Source organism: Caretta caretta, chromosome 13 (genome assembly GCF_965140235.1).
Source record: "Caretta caretta isolate rCarCar2 chromosome 13, rCarCar1.hap1, whole genome shotgun sequence".
NCBI classification, from domain to species: domain Eukaryota; kingdom Metazoa; phylum Chordata; order Testudines; family Cheloniidae; genus Caretta; species Caretta caretta.
The window spans coordinates 3,923,819-3,951,741 of NC_134218.1; the positions used below are offsets into that span (position 1 = coordinate 3,923,819).

A 27,923-nucleotide genomic window follows, 5' to 3' on the forward strand; every position below is an offset into this window, starting at 1 on the left:
CTTTCAGAGCGTACTCCCGCCCCATCATCTCTCACTCGCTGTCCTGATGCTGGCTCCCACCTGCGATCAGCCCATGACACCAGCCTCCAAGCACACACTTGTTAAATGTTCATGCAAGTGCCTTTGTGCTTTCTCCATTGCTGCCCCTCACCCTCGGGAGGTGCTCCCCATAAACAGCGGCAAAGATACCTCGTTATCCACCTTCAAATTCCCCCTTCAAACTCTCCTTTCTGTGCACCTGCCAAAAAAGCCCTGTCAGCGGTTAGGCTGCCGGTGCACGGAGACCAATGCCTGTCATGCTGACCAAAAGCGTCTCACTGTTTCCTAGTGCTTCCCACCATCTGTGGTCTCCTGGCTTGTGCTTCGATTGCAAGCTCTGTGGGGCAGGGACCGTCTTTGTTCTGTGTTTGTACAGCCCCTAGCACAATGGGTCCCAGTCCATTCCTGGGGTCCGAGATGCTACAGTAATACAAACAGGGTGGATAAAAATCAATGATTTAAAAAAGAATTAAAATAAAAAAAAAAAAAAACCACGGATTTTTTTGATAAAAAGTTTTTTGAGGAACAAAACCTATCTAAAGATAGTTTTAATTAAGATACATTATAGCTCAAATGAGATCTCATCATGGAATAGGGATTATAAATTCGGATTCTGTAGTATGAGACAATATATTCATGTAATGTTTAAGAAAAGTTTTGTAAATGAGTTCCAATAGTTCATGGATTAGGGACCCAATCTTATGGGGTTCCAGGGGCTTCCGTATAGATAATTTAGGTTGATCTTTCTAGCTACCCAGTGAGACTCAGTGCTCAGTTTAGAAGATGCCGTCAGAGATGCTTAGTTTTACAGTTCTCAAATTGTGGATTTGTGTCTCCAGAGGTAACATGCTGGTTAACAGCAAAAGTGTTTGAAAGAAAGAAAGGTGAGAAATAGTTAAATAAAATAATTTAAATGCCTGTCTGGTGATGTTCTCCTCCTAATACAACCTGGCAAGAAAATCCTCCAAATATTAACGATTAACCCATTGAATTGGAGATATTTATGAAGTCACTGGAAGGTGAACTATCCGCTTTGGTAAATGAAATAACCAAACAATCATTCATTTTCTGATACAGCTGTAAAGCTAATCCGAAAAGTTTTCAAAATAAATCACTTTAAAAATGTATAGTGTGTACCTTCTAAAAATGAAACCTACGTCTGTCTCGGAGTTGTGAAGACTATGTATGAAGGTTATAACAACCAACAAGAATGCACTTTTATGTAGAAATCCATGATTAAATCGAGTCTTCTTGACTAGTGATTTAAATTATGATTTAAATCAATTTGATTGAAATCAAATCCCCCCTGAATACAAATACATACTAGTTGTGGAAAGTGGAGGCTCCCTACCTCCACTCCTTGCCATGTTTACACCCCACAGAGCAGAATCTAGTCCTATATTATCACTCTCTTTCCTGTTCCACACGTCACCTTCCATGACAGCGCCCCACTTCTCTGTGACAGGTCTGACCTGCAACTGTCCCTTGGGACCATTCCTGCACAATGGGCGTCGGGGGGAATATGGGGACTAGACTTGAAATAGCACCAGGGATTAAGGGACAGAATAAGCATTGGTCCTGGACCACCGCAGATAGAAGGAAGGCAGGCCTCTGAGGAGGATGAGCCCTTCACCCTTCTGGATCTGCCACTACTGCCGGGACACTTACTTGTCAACCAGGGTCTGCTCAGCTTCCTCCTCTCGGAACAGGAAGTCATGCATCCTCTCCCTGTAGTTGAGGTGGGTGATGGGCGTGTTCGTGGTGCTGCCGGGCCGGAACTCCAGGGAGAGCTCTGGCGCTTTGTACTTGGCTAGCAGGTCCACCTCGTCACTGGTCATCTCCACGCTGGGAACGATCACCCGGTTGCCACTGTGCCAGCGCTGAAAGTTCACAAAGCGGCTGCCCTCCTTACCGTGCCGGGGGAACTCCCGTCTGCCGATCTTGGCCTGGATTTTCCGCACCAGGACGGGGCGGCTGCCGAAGTCAAAGACGACCCACTGCTCATAGACGCCGAACGTGCAGCACTCCATGCAGACCTCCACCAGGCACGAGAGCGGCGGTGATGGCAGAGCCTTCAACCGCTCCCCCCGGATGTAGGTGAGGCCCCGCGGGAACCCGTCCCCTGCTAGGAAGAAGGTGGCTCCGGGATCTCTCTTCAGTAATGCCACGTGCCTCAGAGGCATCTGCCAGTTAGAAGGGAAGAGAATACCCGGTGAAGAGAATCTCCCTGCATGGGACCCGCCATCTGGCCACCCCCTCTGCAAAAGCCCAATAGAACTAAATAGGGAACGAGGCTTTTTCCCCCCAACCACCCTATGGAATTCCACAGCAGGGAGAGAATTCCTACTGGAACCTACAAAATGGTCCCATTCCCTCTTCAATTCTAGAGGGGTTTAGAGTGATTCCTAAGGAACTCTGTGGGGTATCATCTCCATTAACCTCTTCAGGAATTTTCCATAAAGGGTCAGTCCTGGGACCTAGTAAAGAGCAAGCAAAGGCAGCGGGGGTGGAATGAGCAAGACGAGATCCCTCCCTGGCCACATTCCCTCCCCACAAAGCCTGTGCAGGCTTAAGAATGTTTTATTTTGCCTGAAGCACCGCAGCAGGCAGGAACGGTGCTCAGTCAGCACAGCCAGACCCTGCCCCGCACGATAAGGAAGGTTACCAACGCTCAGCACATGCCCAGCCCTGCTTTCAGAGCCCTGGCCCAAACATAACCCAGGTCAGAACTGTAACACCTCTGGGCAGGAGCTCTCTCCCCCTCTTGCCTCAGCAGGCCCCAGGGCGCCTGGAACAGATCCTCATCTACATGCCCCAACCTCCTCCTACTCCTTAACCATGCAGAGACTCCCTCCAGCAGCCCCTCAGGGGTGGAAGAGCAGGCGATTCTCTACCACTGGGAAGAGCTGGTTTCAAACCCCTGGACTTTCTTTACAGAGAATCTGACTTACCTGGGAGTGAACTTTGAACTTCCACCTGTATCGCATCTTCCTGTCCTCTGAATGCACCCGCATGGGCTGCTCGCAGGTAACCATGACACCATCAACCTGCTCAGAAAGCTAATGGAAAGGAGACAAGAAGAGCCAGGTGTTTCACCTTACGATCGCACACACACGGCAACTGTCAGTAAGCCCCAGCACTGTCAGCTGCAGCAGGACAGCCAAAAGGGCATGGCGAGGGATTCGAGCCCCAATGCTTCTCATCAGTGTAGCCAGCGAGGGCTTGGAAAGGTGGAAGGACACACGGCAGAGCAGGACAGCTTGATGCACAGAGTGTGTTCTTTAACAGGCCTACTCCTTCCTCAGAGAAGCCTGGGAATGGGCAGTGCGGGGCGTGTTGGGGGCTGGAGGACAGGGACAGCACACACATTCAAGATTAAGTCTCAAATATATGTTTAAGATCTAATTTACATTTCACCATTTAACCCCTTCCTTTGCTTTCTGCCTCTCTCATGGTCTACAATGAAAATGGTCTGAACTCGTTAATTTCACTTTCATTTTGCTTCCAGGCTCGCATGCATTAGCCCCAGGGGCGCACACCCTGCAAGGGAAGACTTATTTAAGATCAGGCCCTGGGGGCGATCAGCCCACATTGCTGAAGCAGGTGGGGAGATATTGGGATGCACTATTCCAAGAGCCTCTGAAAACACCCCCTTCAAACGTGCAGGTGCACACACAGCCGGCATTCCTGGGGCAGCCAGGCACGTAGCCAGCCAGTGCAAATGCAGGGATTTCGCAAGTGTTAATGCTGCCACCAGGTTGTCGCAAGACCCTTTTGAAGATCTGACCCTTTATCAGGATTCAGCTTTAAGCAAACTCAAAACCCTTCCAATCAGCCGGATCATCCAGGTGCCCCACAGCCAGTGTCCACCCAGCAGATGGGGACGTACAATGAACACCTCGTTGCGGCACTCCTTGTACTCAGCAACCAGACGGTCCTGGTAGGAGAGGAGCCCGTCTCTCTTGGCAGATTTCTTGTTCCTCTCGACAGCCTTCGCTCTCTGGATCCACTCCTGCAGCTCCTCTACAGAATGGGCCTTGGTGCACCGTTCGCCATATTCACAGATATCCCCTCTGTGAGGGAACAAATTCCACATGCAAAACAAAGCACACAGGTTACTCTGACCAGCCTGAGACTGCATGGGGAATGAAGCACCCTCCTGCACCTGGACAAGGATTATCTGGGGATTCCTAGCAGGCCACAATACTGGCAGAACTGGGACCAGCAGTGCCCCACTGAACGACGGCAGAAGCATTTTGTCTTCTGTCGTCATCTCAACTTGCTCTGGCCAGAGTTAGGTGACATGGCAGCAACACCCCCTGCACCCTGCGTGCTTCCCCCATTGCCAGCCCAGCTGGTGCTGCACCAGTGCAGAGTTATAGGTCCCAACTCCCCAGAGATGCCGCAGGCAGGTTCTTCACCCCCTTCTCGTGAGGTCAAGAAGAGCCCAGGCCTTCATGGAGGCACTTGAAAATTAACTTCCCCCAAACTTACTCCCCCAAAATTAACTTCCCCTTGTAGCCTCCCTGTCCTAATAAGGAACCACCCCAAGCCGGATCCTGCTTCATTTTACTCTGCTAGGAGACCATATACCCAAAGTCCCTGCTTGGTTCAGGGAGAGATTTTTAACCCTTTCTCCTCCAAATACGGGGCAGGTTCTGTACACATGAGAATGATCACACCCCAAAGTGACGCCAAACATTAGGCCAGCTGGGTTGTCTCTCTAGACAGATGATCTAGAATCAAGTCATCAGCCTGCTGTGCCCCTTTGCAGGAACCCATGCAGTTTGCTCATTGCCTGCTAGACAAGGCCAGCCACGCAAGGCTTACCTATTGCACAGTGTGAATGTGGTCAGCCCATAGGGAGGCGTGCGGTGAGCCCACTGGATCATGGGGTCAGCCAAAACCATCTGCATGTGCTCCACCAGGGAGCAGTGGTTCTCGAAGCTCTCCTGGGAGCTGAAGGTCACCAAGCAGGCCCGGCAGTAGAACTGGACTTGGGGCTGCGCTGGCTTGTCGCTGTTCTCGCTGAACATCGCTAAGACTGGCAGCAGGTCCGAGCGTGCCAGGCCATGCTTCTGCTCAGCCTCCCACACCGCCATCTCCACCTCGCTGTGTGCGTAGTTGCACCGCTGTGCCCCGTGCTTGCACGGGTTGCCTCTGGAGATGAACATGCAGTAACTGAGCTGCGACATGAACTCCGGCCACGGCCTGATCGCAGTGTACTGCTTCTTCCTCCTTCCATCGGTGACCACATGGACCAGGAGAGCTTTCCAAGCACCGTGCTCCTCACAGAGCCTCGCCAGCCCCCTGGAGGATATTTTCTGGGGACTTTGGTAAAAGCAGAGTTTGCAGATCTCCTGGAACTGCCCCCCAAACTCGCTCTGGATTTCCCCTGCAGTGCTGGGCACTTCCTGGCTTGGGAGGCCATTGCTACTGCCTGCTATCTGTGCCTGGAGCACCATGGCTTTCAGCACACGCCGCTCCAGTTCGTGCTCTCTCTCGAAGTTCCACACCATCGCCTCCTCCTTGCTGCTGGCAAAGGTGCACTGGTTCCTGTGCTTGTTGCACCCTAGGCCTGGGGAGTAGTATCTGCAGACCGTGTAACGTGCCGGGTTTGGGAAGCCCGGCCTCCTGCCCACCTTCTTCCATAGCTGGCTCCTCTTGCTTCTGCACCGGGCCAGGAGGATCTCCTGCATGCAGCGATGCTCCACCTCTCTCCGCCCGTAGGTGCTCTCGTTCTCCCTCACGCTGCACTTGGAGCACACCAGGCACAGTTCCAGCCGCTTCTGCAGGCCGTCCAGCGGCAGGGGGCCGAGGCCGCTAACAGCAGGCATGTTCCCCAGCGGCCAAGGGAAAACAGCTACAAATCTCTAAAAGCAGATCAGATGCTCAGGAAGGCTCCAAAGAGCAGGCAGGGTCCTAGCTCGGTGAGCCCTTCCTGGCCATCGACGCAAGGTTAAAACCCTAGAGAGAAACAAACAACAAGTGAGGTATTTGAGGTGGTAAAATAACCCATCCCAGCACCTGAATTTCCTGAAGTGAGCAAGGAAAAATGCATCATCTCGGCCACAGCAAAACCAAAGGAAAACTCCCGCTCAGCACTTGGTCAGGTTCTTGGGAAACCGGACATCTTGCTGTCAGGACATGAACACTGCTGCCCCACTGCAAGGGGGGGGGAAGAGGGTTGTCCCGTAGTCTGACAAAACAGACAGAAGGGACCCTTCACTCAGGGACTCCTGCCTCCAGCCCATCGGTGAACCTGCTCTGCACACCCCCTTCCCTGCCGGATCCCGGAGCAAGCTACGGACATTCAAGGCCGGGCTCCTAGCCTCCCTTGCTGGATGGCCGTGTGGGGCCCTCCCCGTGACAAACCTGCTGCCATCTCTCCAGCCTCGCTGTCCCTTCCTGCTTGGGGCACTTCCTCCTTTTTCTCTCCATTTTCCTCTTTCCCATGTGTTTTGCTGACTTCCTCCCTCGCCTTTTGTCTCTGCCTTCCCCACTCCCCCACGCGCTGGAAGCCCCGGCAGAGCCATTATTGGTGCCCCAAGGGCAGACTGAAGAAACCTGGGCTGGCAGCCTGCAGCACTGTACCATTAGAGGTCACATGGGAGGCAACAGCACCAAGCTTGGGATGGGGACGGAAGGGGGATGGGGCAGCTCCGGGGTCCTGCAACTTTCCCCACCCACGGCGGCCCTCTCCTCTGTCTGCAACCCCTGAAATCAGCCTGCCCCCTCCTCCTTGGTTTGAGAAACACTACCCGAATGGAACACCACGTGGGACAGGTATATCCCACTGTACCCTTCACTGCTGTGCCTTCATTCCACTGGCACCTCTGTGCTTAGCTGCAGCCTCACTGCCCTCGGGCCCCCCGCAATCCAGGCACTAAGTGCTCAGAAGGTTTCCTTTCTGTGCTAGTTGCCTTGGGGTCCTGCTGCCTCTTTGTCCCATCAACCCCCGCACACACACACCACACCCCCCTATTGCTTCCACTGACGGCGAGCTTGACTATCACAGCAGTGATCCTTAACTGCTGCAGCCAGCACCTAGATAAGAAGGTGATGGACGCACCAGCAGAAACGAACACACCCTGTCGAGCTGCCGAGCACTCAGAGTCCAGATGTGGGAAAGGTGACTCACGGCTCAGTGCACAGCCCCATGGGTAATGGGTTGGAAGCCTTCTGTGGGCCGTTTCCTGGGTAACCAGTGGCTGGGAGCATCCCATAAGCAATCCTTCAGGTCTCAGGAGGAAACTGGAGAATGATAGGGGTTGTGGAGCTGCACTGCTGACAGCATTATGGGGCACTGCTTACAAGGTGAAGGCCCATCCCCTGCCCACCTTGACCACAAGACAAAGCACCTGGGGTAGACACCTGGTGCAGGGCCAGGCACGTGCCTGTCTCTTAAATAAATCAATCCTTCTGGCACCACAGGCCAGACAAAACCTGAGTTCTAGGGCGAAAACCCACATCAGTGGCCCCAAAACGACACCTCTGGCCTCTGGTTAGCACCTCAAGGAGTGGAATCTCCAGAGAAAGGAAACGCAGTATTTGTAGTAGCTTCAGCCCTGTTATAAAGAACGAAGCCAAGTGCAAGATCTTGCATTCATTTTATACAGAAGCTTCTCGTTGCAAAGCATTTTCACAAGCAAGGATCCTTTCACCCACCTCTGGGGTGGAACACAGCAGCTGTTTAACAACGCACAGAAGAACCAGGCAAAAGTTTGGGATGAGACATAGCCCACGTCCAATTGAAATTGCGTGGGGATTCAGGTAACAGAATCAACTCGCGCTGGAATTTCCCCAGCACACCATGGCCAGCCCTCCCCTGCCCCCCTTACAGATGTTGAAAGTGCCCAGTGTTTTAAATGTCCATACGTGATCAGGACCTTCATCTTACTCCTATCCAAATACCTCTCTAGCACCCTGGCATCAGTACAGCATTGACTCAGAAGGCAGGCTATGACCTACAGAAACCCCAGATACCTTGTAGCACTCCAACCACACACTCATCAGGCCCAATCTTTAGCTTCTAAGACGCAGCAAAATCACAGCTCAATGGGAGATCACTTACTGAAGCAGAAAGTAGTCATTAAACTACCCAGCAGAAAGCCGGTGCATCATTAGAATTTCTCCGTTCAGATTCAGTCACCTACGCTGCGTCTAGAAATAAATCACCCCTGACTCATCTCTGGGTGTTTGTTTCAAAACCTTTGCAGACAACACACGGAATTAAACTATCAAATCTCACACTGCAAGGCTGAACCTACAAGCTGCATGTCTTTATTTAGAAGGGATGGCACCCTGTCTCTTACTGTACAGGCTTTGTATATTTATCCCTGTAGCCATCTGTCGTCTCCCTAGACGTCAGTTGTAAACTCTTTGAAGCAGGGACCACCTTTCTCATCTGCATTTATACAGCACCTAGCGCATGGGGGTCCTGGGCCACAACTAGGACTCCTAGGTGCTATGGCAATACAAATCACGGTAGCCTGCCATATCCCTGAAAAACACACCTAGATACCGCAGAGAGGTGTATGTACGGATTAAGGCTGTAAAGCAAGGACCTACAGGCCTCAGGCTTGTAGGACAGTTAGCTTAACATGACTAAAGCAAGGCCTAAAGCTTTAAGTTAAAAGGGGGAACTAACTGATAGAATGCACTGCAAACAGGGAATTTTAAGGAAAAGTTTAACAGCTGATGAGTTTAACCAAAACATACATATACTAACTGCAGAAATACCATAGCAACTGACTGACATAAACGCTAGTGATTAGGATGCCATGGGTTAATTAACCTACGAGAATTAGGAGCCCCAATATTACTGAGGAAGTATGTCTAAGGAAAGGAGGCTGTAACCAATGTTGAACATGAACGGGGGCAGCCCTCCCTATGGGAGGTGGGATACATTGAAACGCGCTAACCTGATGACTATGCACAGATCACCTGGCCTACTTCGGGGTTCTCCACAAGCATGATGTGAGTAACGCAAGTGCTGGACATTCTATATTGGCTCTGTCTCCTTTGCTATGTTACAGAGTTCACGATTTTGTCAGTTTCGCAGCTATACATTTCTACCATTGCTAGTCAGAGAACATGGACTGGATTGTTTCTCGTGTGCTCCTCAATTTAATAACAATTTCACTCCTGTACCTGATCTGGAGGCACCAGCCTCTCAGGCCACCGCATGTTATGTAGAATCAACTCCCATTTACCGATTAGGCTACATAATAAATAATCGTATGACTTTTCAGCACCAAGCACAACTTGGCTTTGTTTCCTGGGGGAGCCGCTGGATGCTGCAGCAACACAGATGTAAAAGAAGAGATGTCGTTTTCTGAGCTGGGGTGGATGGTGGGTTGCAAGGAGCATAAGGGAACACTCAAAAGGCCATTTCTCGGACCATAGTGATCAGAAAAAGGATGCTCTTGGGGTTCGGGCAGCAGAACAAGATTTGGGAGAGCTGGTTCAATCCCTGCTCTGCCACAGATTCCCTGGGTGACCGTGGGCGAGTGATTTCACTTCTCTGCATCTATCCACCCATCCGTACAATGGGGATAACAAGACTTTGTTTTTCCCGCCCTTTGCCCATCTAGATGCAGAATGCTCCTGATGATCCGAAGAGCAGCAGGGACATGGATTTTATCCAAATAATCAGGAGTTCAGGTAACAGAGAGGGCAGGAGCCCTCCTGTGACAGCAGGGGTGCGGAAGGCTCCCTGCACTGTCACAGGAGCCATTTAGCTGCCAGGAGACCCTGCAGCCCGGGGGCTCTGCTCTCTTATACAAATCTCCACGTCACCCAAATCCCTCCCTTGTCCCCCCCAGGACGGACAGTGTGGAGGTTTAGAGAATAGGGTTTTGGAAAATCAGGAGTATACTGTACAATGCAAGCTCTTTGCGGCAGGGACTGTCTCTTCCCAGGTGTATATGCAACACCTAGCACAGAGCACGCTTGGTGGGGATGCAATGGAGATAGAAATAATAATTTGGAATAGTTCTAATCCTCAGCACCCTTAGCACTGTGGTCCGGTCACTGATCAACTCTTGTGCCACCCCTGTAAGGTGAGTAGGTATGATCCTCCTCACCTGTGCTACAGGGACACACCAATGCTGACAGGTTTTGGGATTAGAGCTGAGATTAGTACCCAGACATTCCTGGCTCCCCACTTGGGTGAAATCCCCTTCAGATGCTGCTTTCCTACCCTGCAGACATAATCATAATGGGATTAAAGCAGCAGACGGGCTGACCTCCACGGGTTTCTCAGAAACTCACTCCAGCAGTGCTAGACCGATTGCTTAGTCTGCCAGCAGTGACAGCGGGCTACTAGCCTAGTCCATTTCCCGAGCTCCCCAAGGACAGAACAAGTAACGGCACTGGGAGTGTAACCAAGCTCCCCGTCCACACGCAGGAAGGAGAAATTCCTCAGGGGCACAGAAGAGTGGCGGCTCAGCATGGGAAAGGCCAAGGAGGGATTAGGAGCATGTGCATGCTTTGGGGCAGGGCTGTCATTTACTGTGTGTGTCCGGGACCCGGCCCCTAGGGGGCGCTGACCTGGTTAGCCAGGTGCGATCACTACACAAGTGTTAAACAACAGTACGGGGGCCGACTGATGGGGGATGTGGCATGTGGACTGGAGGTTCCAGAGAGTCCGATTAGAAAGCCAGAAGGGACAATTGTGAGCCTCTTGTACACCACCAGACTCTGGACTTCCCTGCAATAATTCCCGTTTGAAGCAGAGCAGATCTTTGAGAAAATCCTGCCATCTTGCAGGAGCCGCAGAGCGCCATTTGAGGGGTGTGTGTGTGTGACAGAGGTCCTGCTTCCGGCAGGAACTGGAGTACACCCTGCACTCGCCCCGCAGCAGCTCCTGTCCCTGCTCCAGCCACCGACCCTCTGTGACGCCCCACCCCTATCCTGCCCCAGAACCACTGGATCACCTGCTCCAAGTTGGGACCAAAAAATAGCTGGGCCATAGCCCAGGTGGCCCCCTGGGCACCGCAGCCCATGCAATCCTAATTTAAACGTGCCAGTGACGGACCATCCATCACAACACAGCAGCATGTGGAGAGAGAACGTGCAGAGGCTGTGGGGCTGGAGCACGTGGGAGGAGAGGATTAATACAGAGAGTGCAGAGCTCTGTGGTCGGGGTATGGGAGGAATGGTCTGACGGGGAAATGGAGCCACATGACCAGGAAGCGAGCTGATGGGAGACCAGGATGGTACAGCGAGGACAGCAGCACGATATCGATCTTTCCAGTTACCAGACAGAGAAACCCCCCTGACCAGAAAGGAGAGTCATCTTGAAAACCAGACACCACATACGGGTCCTTGCAGTAACTCTCCAACAGCCTGCAGTCCCTTCCCCCCCGCCCCGTCAGTATCCCATTGAGGACGTTCCCCCCCCCGCATCGCCTCTTTTTATTTTTGTTACCAATTTTGTTAAAATTTCACCAAGAAAGCTCCCCACAATGGAGTCCATCAGGACAAAGTGCATTTGGAGAGAAGGTCAAGGCAGTTCTGTGTTGTTTCACTTGGCTCCAAGCTCAAGGGATTTTTACCTAGGGGGGACATGTAGTTAAAAAGCTAAAATTTACTCAAGTCTAAATATCAGATAAAACTCCATGCTAGAAGTTCAGAATTAAACGCTGCAATGTATCGGCTAGTCAAGCGCCTTTGGGACCCAGCAAAAGTTCATTTAGTCCTAGGTCAATCCCTGACTGATGTGGGACCAGCATTTCCATCTAAAAAATGCTGGAAAATAAAAAAACAAACAAGAAAATCCAAATCTCTGTCGGACAAACGTATCTGCAGTTCCAGAGACTATCCTGCCTGAGAGGAGCAGCTGTGAGGCTGTGTCTGGCCTCTTCTGGGGCCAGGGGATACCCAGATAACCTGCTGATACGCTAATAGCAAAGCAAAGACAATCTAATAGTGACACAGATCTGGAGTCCCTGAACCCAAGGCAGCTCACTGTGATAGGAGGATGCTCAAGGTCTTCTGCCTATTGATTAGCCAGTGTTAGAGAAACAAGTCCTAAGGCCTGGGTATTCACAGCTTTTCACCAACAGCCATACTCACTGAGCCAGCAGTTTGCTGGGTCATCGTGCGACTGCACTTTAACGATATATCTCATCTGCATCAGCAATAAGGTCATTCCTAAGGGGAAAAAGTGCTTGATCCCAGTCCAGAATAATCCTAAACACAAGCGAGGCACCTTCCCAGCCTCATGGAGTCCTCAGCTTGCCATCTCTGACACAGCATCCACCGGGGTTCCCTGTGAGCCTTAGGACATAACCAAAGATCATCTGCTGCCCTGTGGCCACACGCAATGCGCCCATTGACCCAGCAAGTTCCTTGTACATAGATCACGCAATATATGGCCTTTGGGCCTGATTTTCATGTCGGCGCACTTAATTGTCTCCTGCAAATCCGGTGTGCATGCAGCAATGGGGCAAACGGCAACTTGCTCCCAGCCTGGCTTCCTGGGTGCTATGGAAATCCGGCCCAACTCAATTACCACAGTGGGCTGGAAAAGGTAAAGCCACAAATCTTCCCATGGGACAAATTCTTTCCAGGTGGAATGCTACCGTTTTAATTGACTTATGCCAAGGATGCATCGGACCTCATGTTTCAATTTCCCTGCACGCAAAGTGAGACTAGCACCACCTCCCTTCCTAGCACATTGCTAGGAGAGTTATTTATTGTTTGTGGTGGCAATCAAGACGTTAAGTGCCAAGTAATATTATTGCTATTATGATTTAACTGCACAAATTGCAGAGTCACGCTGTGATGCTGGTGAGCCAAGTGCCAGCTCTGGCCAAGGCTGTAGGTGTGAGCTAAGAACTGACGAACCCACAGCTGGAAAACAAACCAGCTCACCTGTGACAGGTGTGATTGTATTGTTAGAATTTATTGAGTAATTCGACTCTGTGAAATGCTTTAATTTGCTGCATGCATTAATCTCACTTGTTATGTCTGTATTCCACGCTATAAGGAAATACAAGAGAGACAAGGCGGGTGAGGGCATTAAAAGAGATCACCTCTCCCCTATATCCTGGGACTGACAGGGCAACAACTCCTCTGCAAATACGGAAATATGCAAGTTTCACTTTATAACTTTGAAAATGTTTGCTCTGAACTTGTGAAGCCAGGCACGGGACTCGTTCCCCCACCCGTCCAGGAAGACTCTGAAAAATTAAGTGGGCCCTCATAAGACAAAAGCTTTGTTTATTTCCCCCCTCCACCTGTGCAGAAGGCCTCATCCCAGCCATTTGAACGCTGGAAGAGGAAAATAAAAATAGCTGACATGATGATTTTTCATCTCTTTGCTGTTTGAACTCTCACAGGGCCAGAGACTCTAGCTCAGTGGTTTCAACCTTTTTTCCTGTGCGGACCCCTGCAAAATTTCAAAGGGAGGTGGGGACCCCTTTGGAAATCTTAAGAAATAGTCTGTGGACCCCCAGCGGTCTCTGGACCACAGGTTAAAAACCACTGCTGTAAACTGAAACGAGATCTCTTCGGGTTATCCCTGGGTCTGCCCTAAAAGACATGTCAAATTGAGAGATCACTGCAATTCTGTCACTCTTAGGAGCTGGACTGTAACTCATTTGGGTGTAGATGTTTGCTTGCTTTCACCTTTAAATAACTAATTTATTTCTCCTAGCTAATAAACCTTTTGACAGTTTATTACAGGATTGGCTACAGGTGTTGTCTTTGGTGTAAGATCTAGGGCCGGGGTTCTCACAACACATTTTTTGGTGGAGTCAGAGTGCGGCCACCAACTCTTGCTGGTGGCCGCTCTGACAATTTTTCCTAAAATACTTAATTAACTTTAGGAAAAAAATAAATAGGCACACAGACATTTCCAAATCACAGTAATTTATGTATGAAGGGGTTTTCCACAGACTGAATAATAAAAATAATGTACAGTTGTCTCTATTTCTTTACTGGACCTAAAACAAAATAGAAACACAAATAAGGTGCTTTGCATGTCCTTGTATTTTGTTGTTGTTTCTTTTGCTTTTTTGGTTGCGTTTTCTTTTTAGATTTGCTAGCTAGTCAGTCTGCGCCTGTGAAAAGTGATATTTGTATGTTTATTAATATCACTTTTCACAGATGCAGACGTGTTTGCTATCTGGGAGACAGTGAAAAGTGATATTAACAAACATACAAATATCACTTTTCACAACAGATTTACTCAACCCTGGCAAGTCGGGGGACAAATTCAGCCTTGGATGGGGAGGTGGGTAGGGAGGCAGTGGGGGTCAGGGGAGGCAGCAGGGGCCAGGCTATGAGTGGGATAGTGAACTTTGCAGCCAGGAGATGGAGCCCTGCAGTTAAGGGACGGAGCCCACCACTGCGCAGCCAAAGCCCAGAGCCCGAAGCCCTGCATTTGGAGCCTATCAGCACGTGGCCAGAGCCTGCCGCCCGCCACCCCAGGACTAAAGCAAGAAGCCTGAGCCCCATCGTTCCCAGGAAGGTGGGGAACGCACACTGGCTGGCTCCAGAGGGGGGCAGGGCCCAAGCCCTGCCGGCGGCCATGCGGGAGGGGCCACTGCTCTTCCCCCCACACTCCAGTTACCACCCAGGAGGCTGTTACTGCAAGAAAAGCCCCTGGTAGCCATATGCACTGATCTAGGGTATTCATTGATCAGGGGAAAGTGACTGGTCTCTTGGGGCTGGGAGCAACCTCAATATTTTGTAATTTTTGGTGTAAGTGACCAGTTATCACTAAGTCCAGCTTGCCTGGACAGCAAGATAGACTGGAGAACCTACTGGGATGTCTGGGACTCCATGGAAAGACAGTTACAGTGACCCAGGAGTTCACATTTGTTACTGGTGAAATCTAATTATAGAACGCACCACCAGAGTGGGGTGTCTGCCCTGTTTTCTGACAGTCTGCCCTGCAGTCGACACTCACGCTCGTGAGCCACTCCAGACAGTGTGACACATGCCCTGGGAGGAAGTATCAGTAATCTGGCACGAAAGAAAAGCTCTCCTTGGATCAGGGGACAGGACTCTCTTGTTCGGGTTAGTAACTCCAGAGCCAGTAACGTTCCTCCTGACAAGAGTCATGGGTTTGCTAGACGTCAAACAAGGCAACACATTCCCACTGGCAGGTCTGCTCATCTCAAGGCATCCAGCGTTTAAAGAGCTATGACTGGTGGAGAAAAAGGTCTCAGTTATGTAGCTCCATTGTTTTAACAGAGACCCTTTTACTGTATGGTGCATGGAGACTATATTCTTTTAACCAATCATATTTAGGTTCAAGGCATACAGCTGATTTACCGCACTGAACAGAAAGCCCTTTGCATGCCCTGTCAAGTCACCAAGGGCCCATGTACACCACAGTTACAACAGTCAGGGAACTCCTCTTCAACAGAGCTTCCATTTGCAGCATAGACAGACTAGGACCATGGCTAGGTAGGCTGAGTCTGCACCAAGCGGCTATGCTGGCATAGCCTTTGCAGTGTAGATGTAACCCTTCTGCCCATCAGAGTTGGCAGCAACAAGGGCCGGGTTCAGTATCTAGGGGTTCTGTTTCAATAATACAATGCAAAACCGGCTCGAGCCCCCACCCAGTGACCTGGGACAATCACATACCACCCCCCTGGGCGCCTCTAGTAGACCAACTCATTGGTTCCTTCCAAAGGGCCTCAGGAAGCCCACTGTGGCTTCCACAAGCCTGTGTGCTAAACGTATTGGCTCCTCACTAGTCACCCCTGGTGCATCATAAGTTAACTGTTTTACTGATCTTATTACCCTGTCCCATCTATTGAGAATCTCTGTTGTGGAGGGGGGGGTGGGAGCGACAGATGGAGAGGTTTCCTTTGAGGGTCCCTCGGCTACTGGCGTAGGCCCCTGCATCTCTGGTTCTACCAGTGGAAAGTCCAAGGTGCCCAGGGCACCTTCCACCTGTATGTCTCCACTGTCCAATATCCTGTGTGTGTCTCATCACAGGGGGCGTCCCATCGGCGGCACAGGGGTGCCAGTAACGGGCCTAAATACTTCCGCCATGGGATTTAGGGCTGATGAGGGGGAGCACTCTCTTGGCTCAGCTAATCAAGACCAAAATCTGATCTCCATTCCAGAGTACACTATGGTCATGTCTTCCTCCTCAGACTCACTCTCAGATGTGCTGAATAGGGGTAGGTTAGCTGCAGGGGGCCCGCTGTCCGTGTTGGATGGCGGCTTTGGTTTAGCACTTTTGTTCTGCCTGGTTGCCCTGTCGTGGCCCATCTCATAAGGGGTGCCTACCAACTCCCCCACAGGGAGCAAAAGGTTTCTATGTACTGTCTTTATTTGCCCTGGACCCACTTCAGGTTTGATCTTGAAGACCAATCTCCCAGCTTTTCCATCACCAGGTAAGGAAGTGCCTTCCACCTATCAGCTATCTCGTGTTTGCCAGCAATACCCAAATTTCGCAGCAGGACTCTGTCCCCCGGCTGGAGCTCCTGCGAATGCGCTCTAGCATCATATCGATGTTTGTTGCGGTCTGAGCTCTTCCGAGCCGCAGATGTAGCTAAGTGATAAGCATCCCGCAGCTTTTCTCTTAGTCAGGATACATATTGCTGATGAGTTTCATAGCTATCTCCATCCTCTGATATACCAAAGCACAAGTCTATGGGCAATCTTGGTTCTCGCCCAAACATCAAGAGATATGGGGTGACTCCCGTAGCATCGTTCTTTGTGGTGTTGTAGGCATGCACCAGGAATACGACATGCTGGCTCCAGGTTACCTTCTGCTCTGGTCGCAAAGTCCCCAACATATCTAACAGGGTTGAACCTCTCTGGCTAAGGATCACCTTGCAGGTGATAAGGCGTTGTCCTAGACTTTTTAATTCCCGCTATCCTCAGCGCCTCCTTCAGAAGGTGACTCTCAAAGTCCCACCCCTGATCCGAGTGTATCCGGGCTGGGAATCCATTCACTGAGAAATATTTGTCCCACAATACTCGAGCGACGGTGGTGGCCCTCTCATCACGTGTGGGATATGCCTGTGCATACCGTGTAAAATGGTCAGTCACTACTAGAATGTTCCCAACATTCCTCGTCTACTCCTAGAGACGAGAAATCAATGCACACCAGCTCCAAAGGTTTGTTGCTGGTGCTGTTCTTCAGATATGCAGCCCTTGTGAGCAGAGTTTTCCTTTGAACATATCGAGCACATGTCTCACATTTCCTGCAAACATCTTCAGCCATCCAGGGCCAATGGAACCTACTACGAATCAGTTCCAGGGTCCTCTCCATCCCCAAATGCCCAAAGTCATCATGCAGGGCCCTCATGGCCAGGGCTCTGTACTCTTTTGGCAGCACTAGTTGTGCTCGTTGCTTTTGTAAAGGGTCCATGGCCATTCGGTGTAGCACTCACTGAATCACTTTTAGTTTGGTCCATTCTCTCAATAGTAGTTTACCCTCCGGGTTAGGTGGGACAACTGCAGCTGGGCTTCGCCCCTCCCTTTTGGCAAGTAGTGCATCACAAATGTCAATATCTTGCAGCTGGGCTTCTTGCCAGTCAGCAGCATTGAGCATGGGCAAAGGAGATTGGTCCAATGCAATATAGTTCACCGAGGCAGAAGGCGCGCTTTCAGGGGGCAGGCCCAGAGCTTCTGCAACATCCCTGAGGGCTCTCATGGGCCTCTAGCTCTCGACAATTCACATTGCAAATAGCTCTCACTCCATCAGTGGGTATCACAGCAACTTTCAGTGCCTGCGGACGTGTGGACAATGTATCTGCATCTACATTGCTTCTCCCTGATCAGTATTGAATGCTGAACTCTTAGCTAGCCAAAGCAGCCACCCATCTCTGCCCTGTACCATCCAGCTTAGCACTCGTTAACACATAAGTCAGTGGATTGGTGTCTGTCCACACATGGAACTGGGCACCATACAAGTAGTCTCGAAATTTCTCGGTGGTGGCCCATTTCAAGGCCAAGAACTCCAGCTTGTGGGTGGGATAGCGAGTTTCACTGTCAGACAGTCCTCGGCTGGCAAAGGCTACAGGTTTACATTTGCCTTCCACTTCCTGGTACAGGACTGCTCCCTGACCCTCCAAACTGGCATCAGTATGCAGGATAAACGGTTTGCCTGGGTCAGCAAAGACTAGGACTGGAGCACGAGTTAGGCAAGTAATGATTTCTTGAAATGCCTTTTCACATCTCTCATCCCCCTGTGGCCCAAATAGTTCGAAAGGACCATAGTGTCTCTGTACAGGAGGCTGTGGGGACTTCCCCTTATTCTTGGTCTTAATTTGTTTTTGCGGGATTGGTGTCCCCTGGTAAGATCATTCTGAGGTTTTACAATCGTAGCATAATTTTTCACAAATATGCGGTAGTAGCCACTAAATCCAAGAAAGGTCTTGAGTTCTCTGTAGTTACTTGAACATGGCCATGGAGTAAGTGCTTCTATTTTATCAGGATCAGTACTCACACCCTCATGGGACATGATGTGACCCACATACTTAAATGCCAGTTCTGCAGAACTGGCATTTGTCAATTGAAAGCTTCAAACCATAATCCTCCAACCTATCAAGCACTTTAAGAAGTCTTTCTTCATGCTCCTCCAACATTCTACCAAACACAATCAGGTCACCCAAATAAACTAACACTTGCAGTAAATTCATGTCTCCCACAACTTTCTCCATAAGCCGTTGAAATGTGGCAGGTGCTCCAGAAATCCCTTGGGGCATGTGTTCAAACTGATAAAACCCTAATGGGCAGATGAAGGCTGTCTTCTCCTTATCTTCTTCTCCCAGAGGGATCTGGTAGTAGCCGCTCCGAAGATCCAACACAGAGAACCACTGGCTTCCCAGTAAACAGTCTAAGGCATCTTGGACTCGAGGCATAGTGTACTGGTCAACCACAGCACTCCTGTTTAGAGTGCGATAGACAATACACATCCGGATTTTCCCATTCTTTTTACGGACCACCACAGTGGGTGAGGCGTAGGGGCTGCGGGACTCTGTAATGATGCCAGTCACAGCCAGCTCCTGAAGATGATGTCGCACATCTTCCATCTCAGAGAGAGCAATCCTCCTAGATCTCTCCCTAAAAGGTCGAGAATCATGAAGTTTGATGTTGTGCTCTACTCCTTTTGCACATCCCACTCATGCAGTGAGAACACCTTGGATCTTTCCCAAAGTTTCTTCCTCAGGCGATCTTTCCAGTCCTCGGACACTGGTGAATCTCCAAAGTCAAACTTTGCTGGGTCTATTGTCGGAACTTGAGTTTCACACTGGGGTTTTACAATTGATTCAGGCTCAAAGAGGTCTGCTATCTTTTGTCCTTGCTTCACAACAACATTGCGACACGTTTCTTTAGCAAATTAGTATAGTCACTCTTTCCTGGGCTTCAGCAGGTAGGGTTATGACTCCACTAGGGACCAGCACTCCTTCCGGGAGCTCTCCTTCCACCGGCTGCTCTATCATTGCTAATGCCCCTTTACTGCCTTTCAGCCAGGTACTCATGAGAAGCACCTCTTGCTCCGTCCTTGCAGGCACTACTAAGGGGGGTCGTGCCCGCGTACTTCAGTGCCCCAATCGGTAGCTCAGATGTCTCCTTTTTAGCGCTCTCGATTTTCTTATAGGCTTCAGCACAAAGCGGATGGATCGACAGGGTATTCAGGTACTGGTCCCCAGCCCTTCATCTGCAGTAATCCGTGAGTACCTTGAAGAGGCTGGAGTTGGTCCCTATCAACACAGACACATCAGAGGTCCCTTTAGGGTCAGGGCATCTTAAGGCAGCTGTGTCTACCTCTTCTCTTACCCCAGCAACCTCCTCTGGGAATTCCAGGTGCACGATGACATACCCTTGGTAGGGGTATTCATCCATGCTGAGGCCACACAGACCAAGGCCAGTCAGTGGCTGTATAGGCAGGTGCCTAAGCATCTGTTGGTAGAATGACTGAAATATAATAGTCACTTGAGATCCAGTGTCAAGCACTGCTTTACACTCCACCCCTTCGATCCTCACCGTGACCTCTGCTCGAGGCCCTATCAGTCCTGCAGGGATCCCAGCTGGACAGTCTTTTCTGAGGGACTCTTCAAATCCTGCAGGCCTGGGTGGTCCCCGTCCCCAGACCCTCTGGCGGTTACAGGATCTCTCCCAACTGATCCTCAGCTTTCCATACACTAAGGAGGGATTTTCTTCATTACGGCACTTGGCAGCTCCGTGCCCATCCTGACCACATCAGTAGCAGAAGAATTGTCCTTTCCCCCTTCGTCTGGGTGGGCCGGTGGCTCTAAATGTTGACCTCTCCATTGTCCCAGTTTGAGGCTCCTTATTCTTGGAAGTCTTAGCTCGGTCAATGGTGCTTTGCAGCTCAGCTATCCGTTCTGTCAGGACCTGCATTTGTTGGGCAAGTTCCTCTCTGGTGCTCACCATCAGTACACTGGCCGTTTGCAGTGGTGTTGTGCTGGCTGGCTCCAATGTCTGGGCTTCCCAAAACTCGCTAACAGCACTCAGTGATTTCAGCTCTTCGTAATTTTAGCTCTTTAGCGATTTCAGCTCATAGTAGGGGAGCCTCAGTACTGGTGCAACATTGGCCCCAAATGAAATCAGCTCAGCAGCCTGCAATCAGACTCCTAACAGAACCAAACTCAGCTCTGATATTACACAGTGTAGAGAGAATGGAGTGAAATTGGTGTTTCAAGCCCTCGAAAGGCGCCCACACCACCAGGTACACATACTTATTCCCAGCCTCTCTCATCTCACTGGATTCTAAAACCCACATCCCTTGCCTAGCGAGTGCTACTTAGTTGAGGGCAAGTCCTTCAATCATAAAATGCCAGGTACAGTTCTACTGTCCTTAATTTACATAACCGGGATAACAACACTTTATTACTCCTGCCCCAATAACAAAGAGACCGGGGATCCCACAGCAGGCAAAGTGACCATTTTGGCAAGCAGTCCCATCATGCTAAGCGGGGTGGGTGTGCTCATGAAAACAAGATCAGCCCTTGAAGTCCTTTTCCACAACTCACCACCAGATGTCAGGGTAGAGCTCAACCTGACTCTGCTTACATAGACATAGCCTCTGACAGAAGAGGAGAGTGCTCACTACCATGCAGGAGATGATCAGCGCCTCACCAGATCTAGCCCCAGCAGCCTCGCTACCCAGCCACAAAGGGCTGGGGATTTCTGGGCATACCAGTCAAAATCCCTGTGCTTGCCCACCTTTGACAATTTATCCTGAGAAAGGAAAACTGGAGAGGAAGCTGGCCTGGGAGTCAGGAGACCTGGGTTCTATCCCCAGCTCTGCCACTGACTCAGTGACCTTGGGTAAGTCATGTCCCGTCTCGGTGCCTTTGTCCCCTCTGTCAGAGATAACACCTTTGTACAGCGTTTCCATACCCAGGGATGAGACGCACCAGGTAAAAGCTAAGTGCTGTTGTTTTATAACCTACAGTGAAAAATGGGTTCAGTCACTGGGTTTTTTTTTTTTAAAGATTGTAATGCCCCATCCACACACCCCTGCTGCCAGAGGGCAGCTCAAGGCACCAGGGCTGGGCCACACTACAGAGTTAGGTCAGCCTAACTACATCGCTCAGGGCTGCGAAAAACTGCAAGCCTTGCGTGCTGTAATTAAACCACTGCACAGACACTTCTGGGTCGACAGACGAATTCTTCCGTCAACCTAGCTACCACCGCTCAGAGCGGTGGTTAGAAGAACCCCTTCTGTCACCGTAGCATGTGTCTACACTACAGTGCTATAGTGATACAGCTGCACTACTGTACCATTTCCAGTGTAGACATAGCCCGAGTCTTCAGAGCATTTCAAGCCATGGCAATTCTGTACCCTCCGCAAGGCCAGAAAGGGCAGCATGCAATCCATGCCTCTGGAATTCTGCAGCGAGTAGTGGGCTCCTTGTTAATGCAGACGACACACTGCCAAAAGCCACAGAATCTCTAAAGCTGGCTCCAATCTCTGTTGCCCTTGCTGCAGACTTACAGGATCCTGGCTGCAGGGGGAAGGCTTCTAATAGAAAACATTCCAGAGAGAACCTGTGGAAGTCCTTCTTGGGAGAACAAAGGACTCCTACACAGTGCATGGGAGGGGAGCATTTGGGCATAAAGATAGTGCCTCTGAGAATGCTTCAGTATCAATTGAGTTTAACTGCCCCACTTCACAACACTTAGCATTTCCAAAAGGGGCTATCAGGGTGGTTGGAGTTGAGCTGAACTGGCTGCTTGGATAATAGTTTACACCTCTGAATTTGCTATTGCTTGACTGAAGCATCAGGGCCACACCAGGTCAGCTTCCATCCTGACAGCTCTGCCCTAGTCAGAAGGGCTGGACACGTTCGTTGATTTTAAAACTAAAGCTTGGTCTCTTCGACAACAAAAACCAGTAGAAAGTTACAGGGAGAACATACAGGTCCCTGGACCTCAGGTACTGTGCGCTCACAGTGACCACAGTTCAGCGAAGCACTTAGGTCCATGTGCAAACCCGAAGCATGTGTTTAAGTTCCACTGAAGTCACTGTGAATTAAGGATATGTTCGAGTGCTTTGCTGAATCAGACCCTATGTTCTCCAGCATGTCTGGCTGGATGCATGGTTCAGGTTCACTCTGCTACCAAGATTTCATCTCTATTTCCTTTGGGGCCTTTAAAATGGAATACCTAAAGACAGGCCCTTAAATAACAATGACCAGATTTCTTCTAGGGGTGCTGAACTTCCCACCGCATGGAGCTCACTGAGAGTGAAGTTTTCAGCACCTACTACCTCAAAGTCTGTCTGGTCTCATGGGTAAAACACTGGGCTGGGACTTGAGAGATGTGGGTTCTAGTCCCAGCTATGCCAGTGGCCTGCTGGATGACCTTCACTTTCCTGAGCCTCAGTTTTCCTATGGAGATAACGGTACTGGCCTCCTTTGCAAAGCACTTGGAGATCTGCTACTGACAAGTGCTATATAAAACCACAGGCACTACTGGGCCTATGAGATCAGCTTTTGTTTTGAAAGGACATTTCTGGCCCTTTGGGCTATAAAGGGAACTCTCCCCGCTGCAAAGAGATCCAGGGCTATCATCACTGGGACATACCTTTGCCACACCATTGTTTAGGTTGTTATAAATCCGGACTGTTCCAAGCAGCGAGGGGTGCTATCAGAACCCAACCACCAAGAACATTCACTAACCCATCGGGGCCCAAGCATTGCAAGCAACATTGTGGATAGTTTTCAAATGCCTATAAAAGTGCACTCGCCCTTTTGTGGGAGAACACTAGAAAGCGTGACCCTATATTCTAAGCAGGTTCACCGTTGATCTCAAGTTTAGATGCAAGTCAAAGATCCTGATAGAGGAGGCTGGTATATTACAGCCCTTACCAAAGTCCAGCACATATGTGTAGTGTCTTCCTACCTCATTAGGATTAATAGCTGGGCTTATTTCTCATAGGTTATATTTTCTCCTCGCATAAAGCCCTGCTACACTGAACTGCTCCCTTTGCCGCTGCTCCAGCCCTTTTCCCGTGCACCTCATGGAGTCCAATGTGCAATATTCAGCTTGTCCACCTCTACCTCATCTGCTGCTTTAAAAAACAACCACCAAAGAACAACAATTCCTTTAAACTCCAAAACCAGCATACTCTTGGGATCAGGGCTGTATACTTTCTGCCTGTACCACACCTAGCACGAGTCTCCATTCTGGTTCAAGCCTCTAGGTGCTAAGTTAGTATGAATAATAAATAACTTCCTTGGAAACAGAGATCCCTGAATTTAAGGCGCCGCCTAGAGAAACGTATTAGTTGTACTTAAGGGGCCCAATTCTGCTCTTCAGCACATCCTGGCAACTATAACAACAGCCCTGCAAATCCGCAGATATCCGCATCCGTGGATGTGAGTATCCGCGGGCCAGATCAGATGCGGATACAAATCCGCACAGAGCTTTAACCATAATTCCAAAGAGGCTGAGAAAAGAATTTGGCCTAGTGTCTTTATAGTTAGGCTTTGCCTTGATTAATTATTTACCAGTGATCCTCTAATGTGTTACTCTAAAGAGAGCCATTAACCCCCTTAATTAGGGGTGAGTTACATGGGTCATCATACCAGATGTGCCCTCCCCATCTTGGCACACCTGGTATACCCACAGAACAGTGCTCCTTCCCTTTGTGCCAGCCATGGTCTCGGTAGTAGCAGCTCACCCCATCTTCGGGTGCAAAGCTCCCCTCTACCACACACCCCAGTGACAGGTGCATGGGTGGGCCTCCACAGCCCCACCTAGACTCCTGCTCCCCATACAAGCAGCCAGGGTTCTCACTTCCTGGCAGAGCGCCCCTGTGGTTTGTGAAGCCACCAAAAAAATAAATATTACTTCTCTTTTGTTTCTAAGAGGTGGCTGAAAAAATAAACCCAGATATTAAGTGTAATAAGTCAGTTGGATCTGACAGGACCCCAGAACTACAAGTAACCAATTCTGAGACACAAAGTGTCACACGTCTAACTGCCTGCCTACACTGGGGTTTCATGGCCCCATGCCCTATTGGTGCAAATTCCTAGCACAGCGCGAGATCCTCTTCATAGCAGTGCAGACAGCCTACCCAAGGGGTTTGCACCCGCCTGCCGACAGCAGTATCCAAACCCATCCCAGCCGGGACAAAGCCGCCCGTGGCTTCCCCGAAACACGCTGCTCGTGTGGCCGGCACAGGAGCGGCCGACTTAGCTGGGACGGTACCGCAGACAGGCTGCTCTGCGTGACCAAAACAAACAACTTCACTCGCGCCGGGCTCTCCCCTAACGCTACGCGGGAAGGTGGAAGGGCCGCATCTGACTCATGACCCCTCACACACCAGCCCGCCGGGAAACCAGACCCCGAACTTCCCCCCAACTGGCCCTGCTCTGGGGCAGCCCCGCCCGGGCTTTCATACGGCCGATAACGCCCGAAGTCACTTCTCACTTCCCCATCCCACGTCGCCGCGGAGTGGGGACCCGACGGGCTGGCTCTCGGGCAGCGCCTGGGGAAGGAGGTGTCCCCGGAAACAAGGGCGCCGCTTCCCCCCCCCCCCCCGCCCCAGTCCCCAACACCGCCCCGCTCGGGGGCCGCCCACGCGGGTCAGCCGGTCCCGGGTGGGAATCCCGCAGGGGGCGGCGGGGACCCAGCCAGGCTGGCAGGGGGAGCCTGGGGGAAAGCGAGAGCGGCTCGTCTCCCCCCCCCCCCCAAGCTGAGACTTTGCAAACTGCCCTGCCCGGGGTCCCCGAGCCCTGCCCGGAGCGCCCCTCCTGGGGGCCGGCCAGCTTCTTACCCCGGCGGCCGCATGGAGGGAAGGAAACTTTGTGTCCCCTGCGCGGCGGCGCTGCGGCTCCTGCCGCCCGGCGCTGGGGGGTCCTGGCCCGCGGGCTGCGGCCGCTGAGCTGGGGCTGACTCGGTCCAGCTCCCTCTAAGCCGGGCTGTGCCGCGATCGGTTTCGTTTCTGGGCCCTCGCTGCATTCAAACCTATGGCAGCGCCTCGCGGAAATTACATCACCGCAGCCCCGTGGGAGCCCGGCCGGCCCCTCCAGCCCAGCTCCGCCCCCCCGCATTCACAGCCGCACACTCCCCCCCCAGCCCTGAGGGCAAAGCCAGCACCGCCCCCTGCATGCAACAGCTCCCCCCCCCCCCCCGCATTCACAGCCACACACTCCCCCCCCCGCCCTGAGGGCAAAGCCAGCACCGCCCCCTGCATGCACAGCTCCGCCCCCCCAGCACCGCCCCCTGCATGCACAGCTCCCCCCCCCGCATTCACAGCCACACACTCCCCCCCCCGCCCTGAGGGCAAAGCCAGCACCGCCCCCTGCATGCAACAGCTCCCCCCCCCCCGCATTCACAGCCACACACTCCCCCCCCCGCCCTGAGGGCAAAGCCAGCACCGCCCCCTGCATGCAACAGCTCCCCCCCCCGCATTCACAGCCACACACTCCCCCCCCCGCCCTGAGGGCAAAGCCAGCACCGCCCCCTGCATGCAACAGCTCTCCCCCCCCGCCCTGAGGGCAAAGCCAGCACCGCCCCCTGCATGCACAGCTCCGCCCCCCCAGCACCGCCCCCTGCATGCACCGCTCCGCCCCCCCGCATTCACAGCCACACACTCCCCCCCCCGCCCTGAGGGCAAAGCCAGCACCGCCCCCTGCATGGCTCCGCCCCCCCAGCACCGCCCCCTGCATGCACCGCTCCAGCCTCCAGCACCGCCCCCTGCTTCCACAGCCACCCTTGGGGAAGGGACAAAGCTTGCACTGCCCCTGCATACACAGCCACCCCTTTCCTCCAGCCTGGGGGGGTGGGGACAGAGCCAACACTAACCAGCCCACTCCGCTCCACGCTGACTACCCCCATCTGCTTTCCAGCCTCGGTTGAGACCAACTCAGAGCCAGCACCATCCAGTCTCCTGCATGCACAGCCCTCCTGCATCCAACCCATCGCTCTTTTTCCCCTCCCCTTCCTCTTTACCGCTGCCCTCCTTACCTTTCCATCAAAAATAACCTGGCCCTGAGGGGGCAGAAAACACCCAAGTTGCTGCACCCATACAGTTCCTGCATAGGCACTGCTGCCCCCCGCCCCCCCCTCAACTCCGGCTGAGCGTCCTACCGAGCCAGAGCTTCCCCACACCCTGAAGCACGGAACAGGTATATCGCCTGGGCTGGCTTACGGGGAACGGAATCCAGGACCCCTGCCCCGGCCAGCTTGTTCCAAATGGTCTCTGGCATCCAGAACTTGGACGCCTGGGGGGTAAGTTAGATCCATAGATTCCAAGGGCCAGAAGGGCTCATGGGGATCAGTCTGACCACCTGCACAACACAGGCCATAGACCCTCCATGAATTAATTCCTGTTGCCCTAGAGCAGATCTTTTAGAAAAACATCCAGTCTTGATCTAACAAGGGCCAGTGATAGAGAATCCATCACAACCCGTGGTGAGTTGGTCCAGTGGTTAATTACCCTCGCTGTTCAAATGTTGCACTTTATTTCCAATGTGAATGTGTCTTGCTTCCACTTCCAGCCACTGGGTCTTCTTCGACCTTTGTCTACTAGAGTGAAGGAGCCTATTGTTAAATATTGGTTCCCTATGTAGGTGCTTACAGACTGTGATCAAGCCAGCCCTTAATCTTCGGTCTTTGTTAAACTAAATAGATTGAGCTCCTTCAGTCTATTACTTTAAGGCAAGTTTTCCTTAAAATGTGGCATATGTGACATACCTTGACTTAGCAAAGCTTTTGATAGGGTCTCCCACAGTATTCTTGCCAGCAAGTTAAAGAAGTATGGATTGGATGAATGGACTATAAAGAGGATAGAAAGCTAGATTGTCGGGCTCAACGGGTAGTGATCAACGGCTCGATGTCTAGTTGGCAGCCGGTATCAAGCGGAGTGCCCCAAGGGTCGGTCCTGGGGCTGGTTTTGTTCAACATCTTCATTAATAATCTGGATGATGGGATGGACTGCACTCTGAGCAAGTTCACAGATGACTCTAAGTGAGGGGGAGAGGTAGATACGCTGGAGGGTAGGGATAGGGACTAGAGTGACCTAGACAAATTGGAGAATTGGGTCAAAAGAAGAAATCTGATGAGGTTCAACAAGGACAAGTGCAGAGTCCTGCACTTAGGATGGAAGAATCCCATGCACTGCTACAGGCTGGGGACTGACTGGCTAAGCAGCAGTTCTGCAGAAAAGGACCTGAGGATTACAGTGAACGAGAAGCTGGATATAAATCAACAGTGTGCCCTTGTTGCCAAGAAGACTAACGGCATATTAGGCTGCATTAGTAAGAGCATTGCCAGCAGATCGAGGGAATTGATTATTTCCCTCTATTTGGCACTGTTGAGGCCACATTTGGAGTATTGTGTCCAGTTTTGGGGTCCCCACTATAGAAAGGATGTGAACAAATTGGAGTGAGTCCAGCAGAGGGCAACGAAAATGATGAAGT

At 51.4% G+C, this 27,923-nt stretch overlaps 1 protein-coding gene across 1 annotated transcript in view; it reads right to left on the minus strand.

The window, feature by feature from the left end:
- The window catches only part of HELZ2 (helicase with zinc finger 2), a 52,377-nt gene extending 26,890 nt beyond the window's left edge, over positions 1-25,487 (minus strand). The window contains exons 1-5 of the mRNA XM_048819744.2: positions 25,277-25,487; positions 4,870-6,006; positions 3,929-4,112; positions 2,991-3,098; positions 1,708-2,222 (exon numbers count right to left, since the gene is read on the minus strand). Coding sequence (XP_048675701.2) covers positions 1,708-2,222; positions 2,991-3,098; positions 3,929-4,112; positions 4,870-5,876 — 1,814 coding nt within the window. The 5' untranslated portion in view covers positions 5,877-6,006; positions 25,277-25,487. The remainder of the gene's footprint in view (positions 1-1,707; positions 2,223-2,990; positions 3,099-3,928; positions 4,113-4,869; positions 6,007-25,276) is intronic.
- Between the last annotated feature and the right edge of the window lie 2,436 nt (positions 25,488-27,923).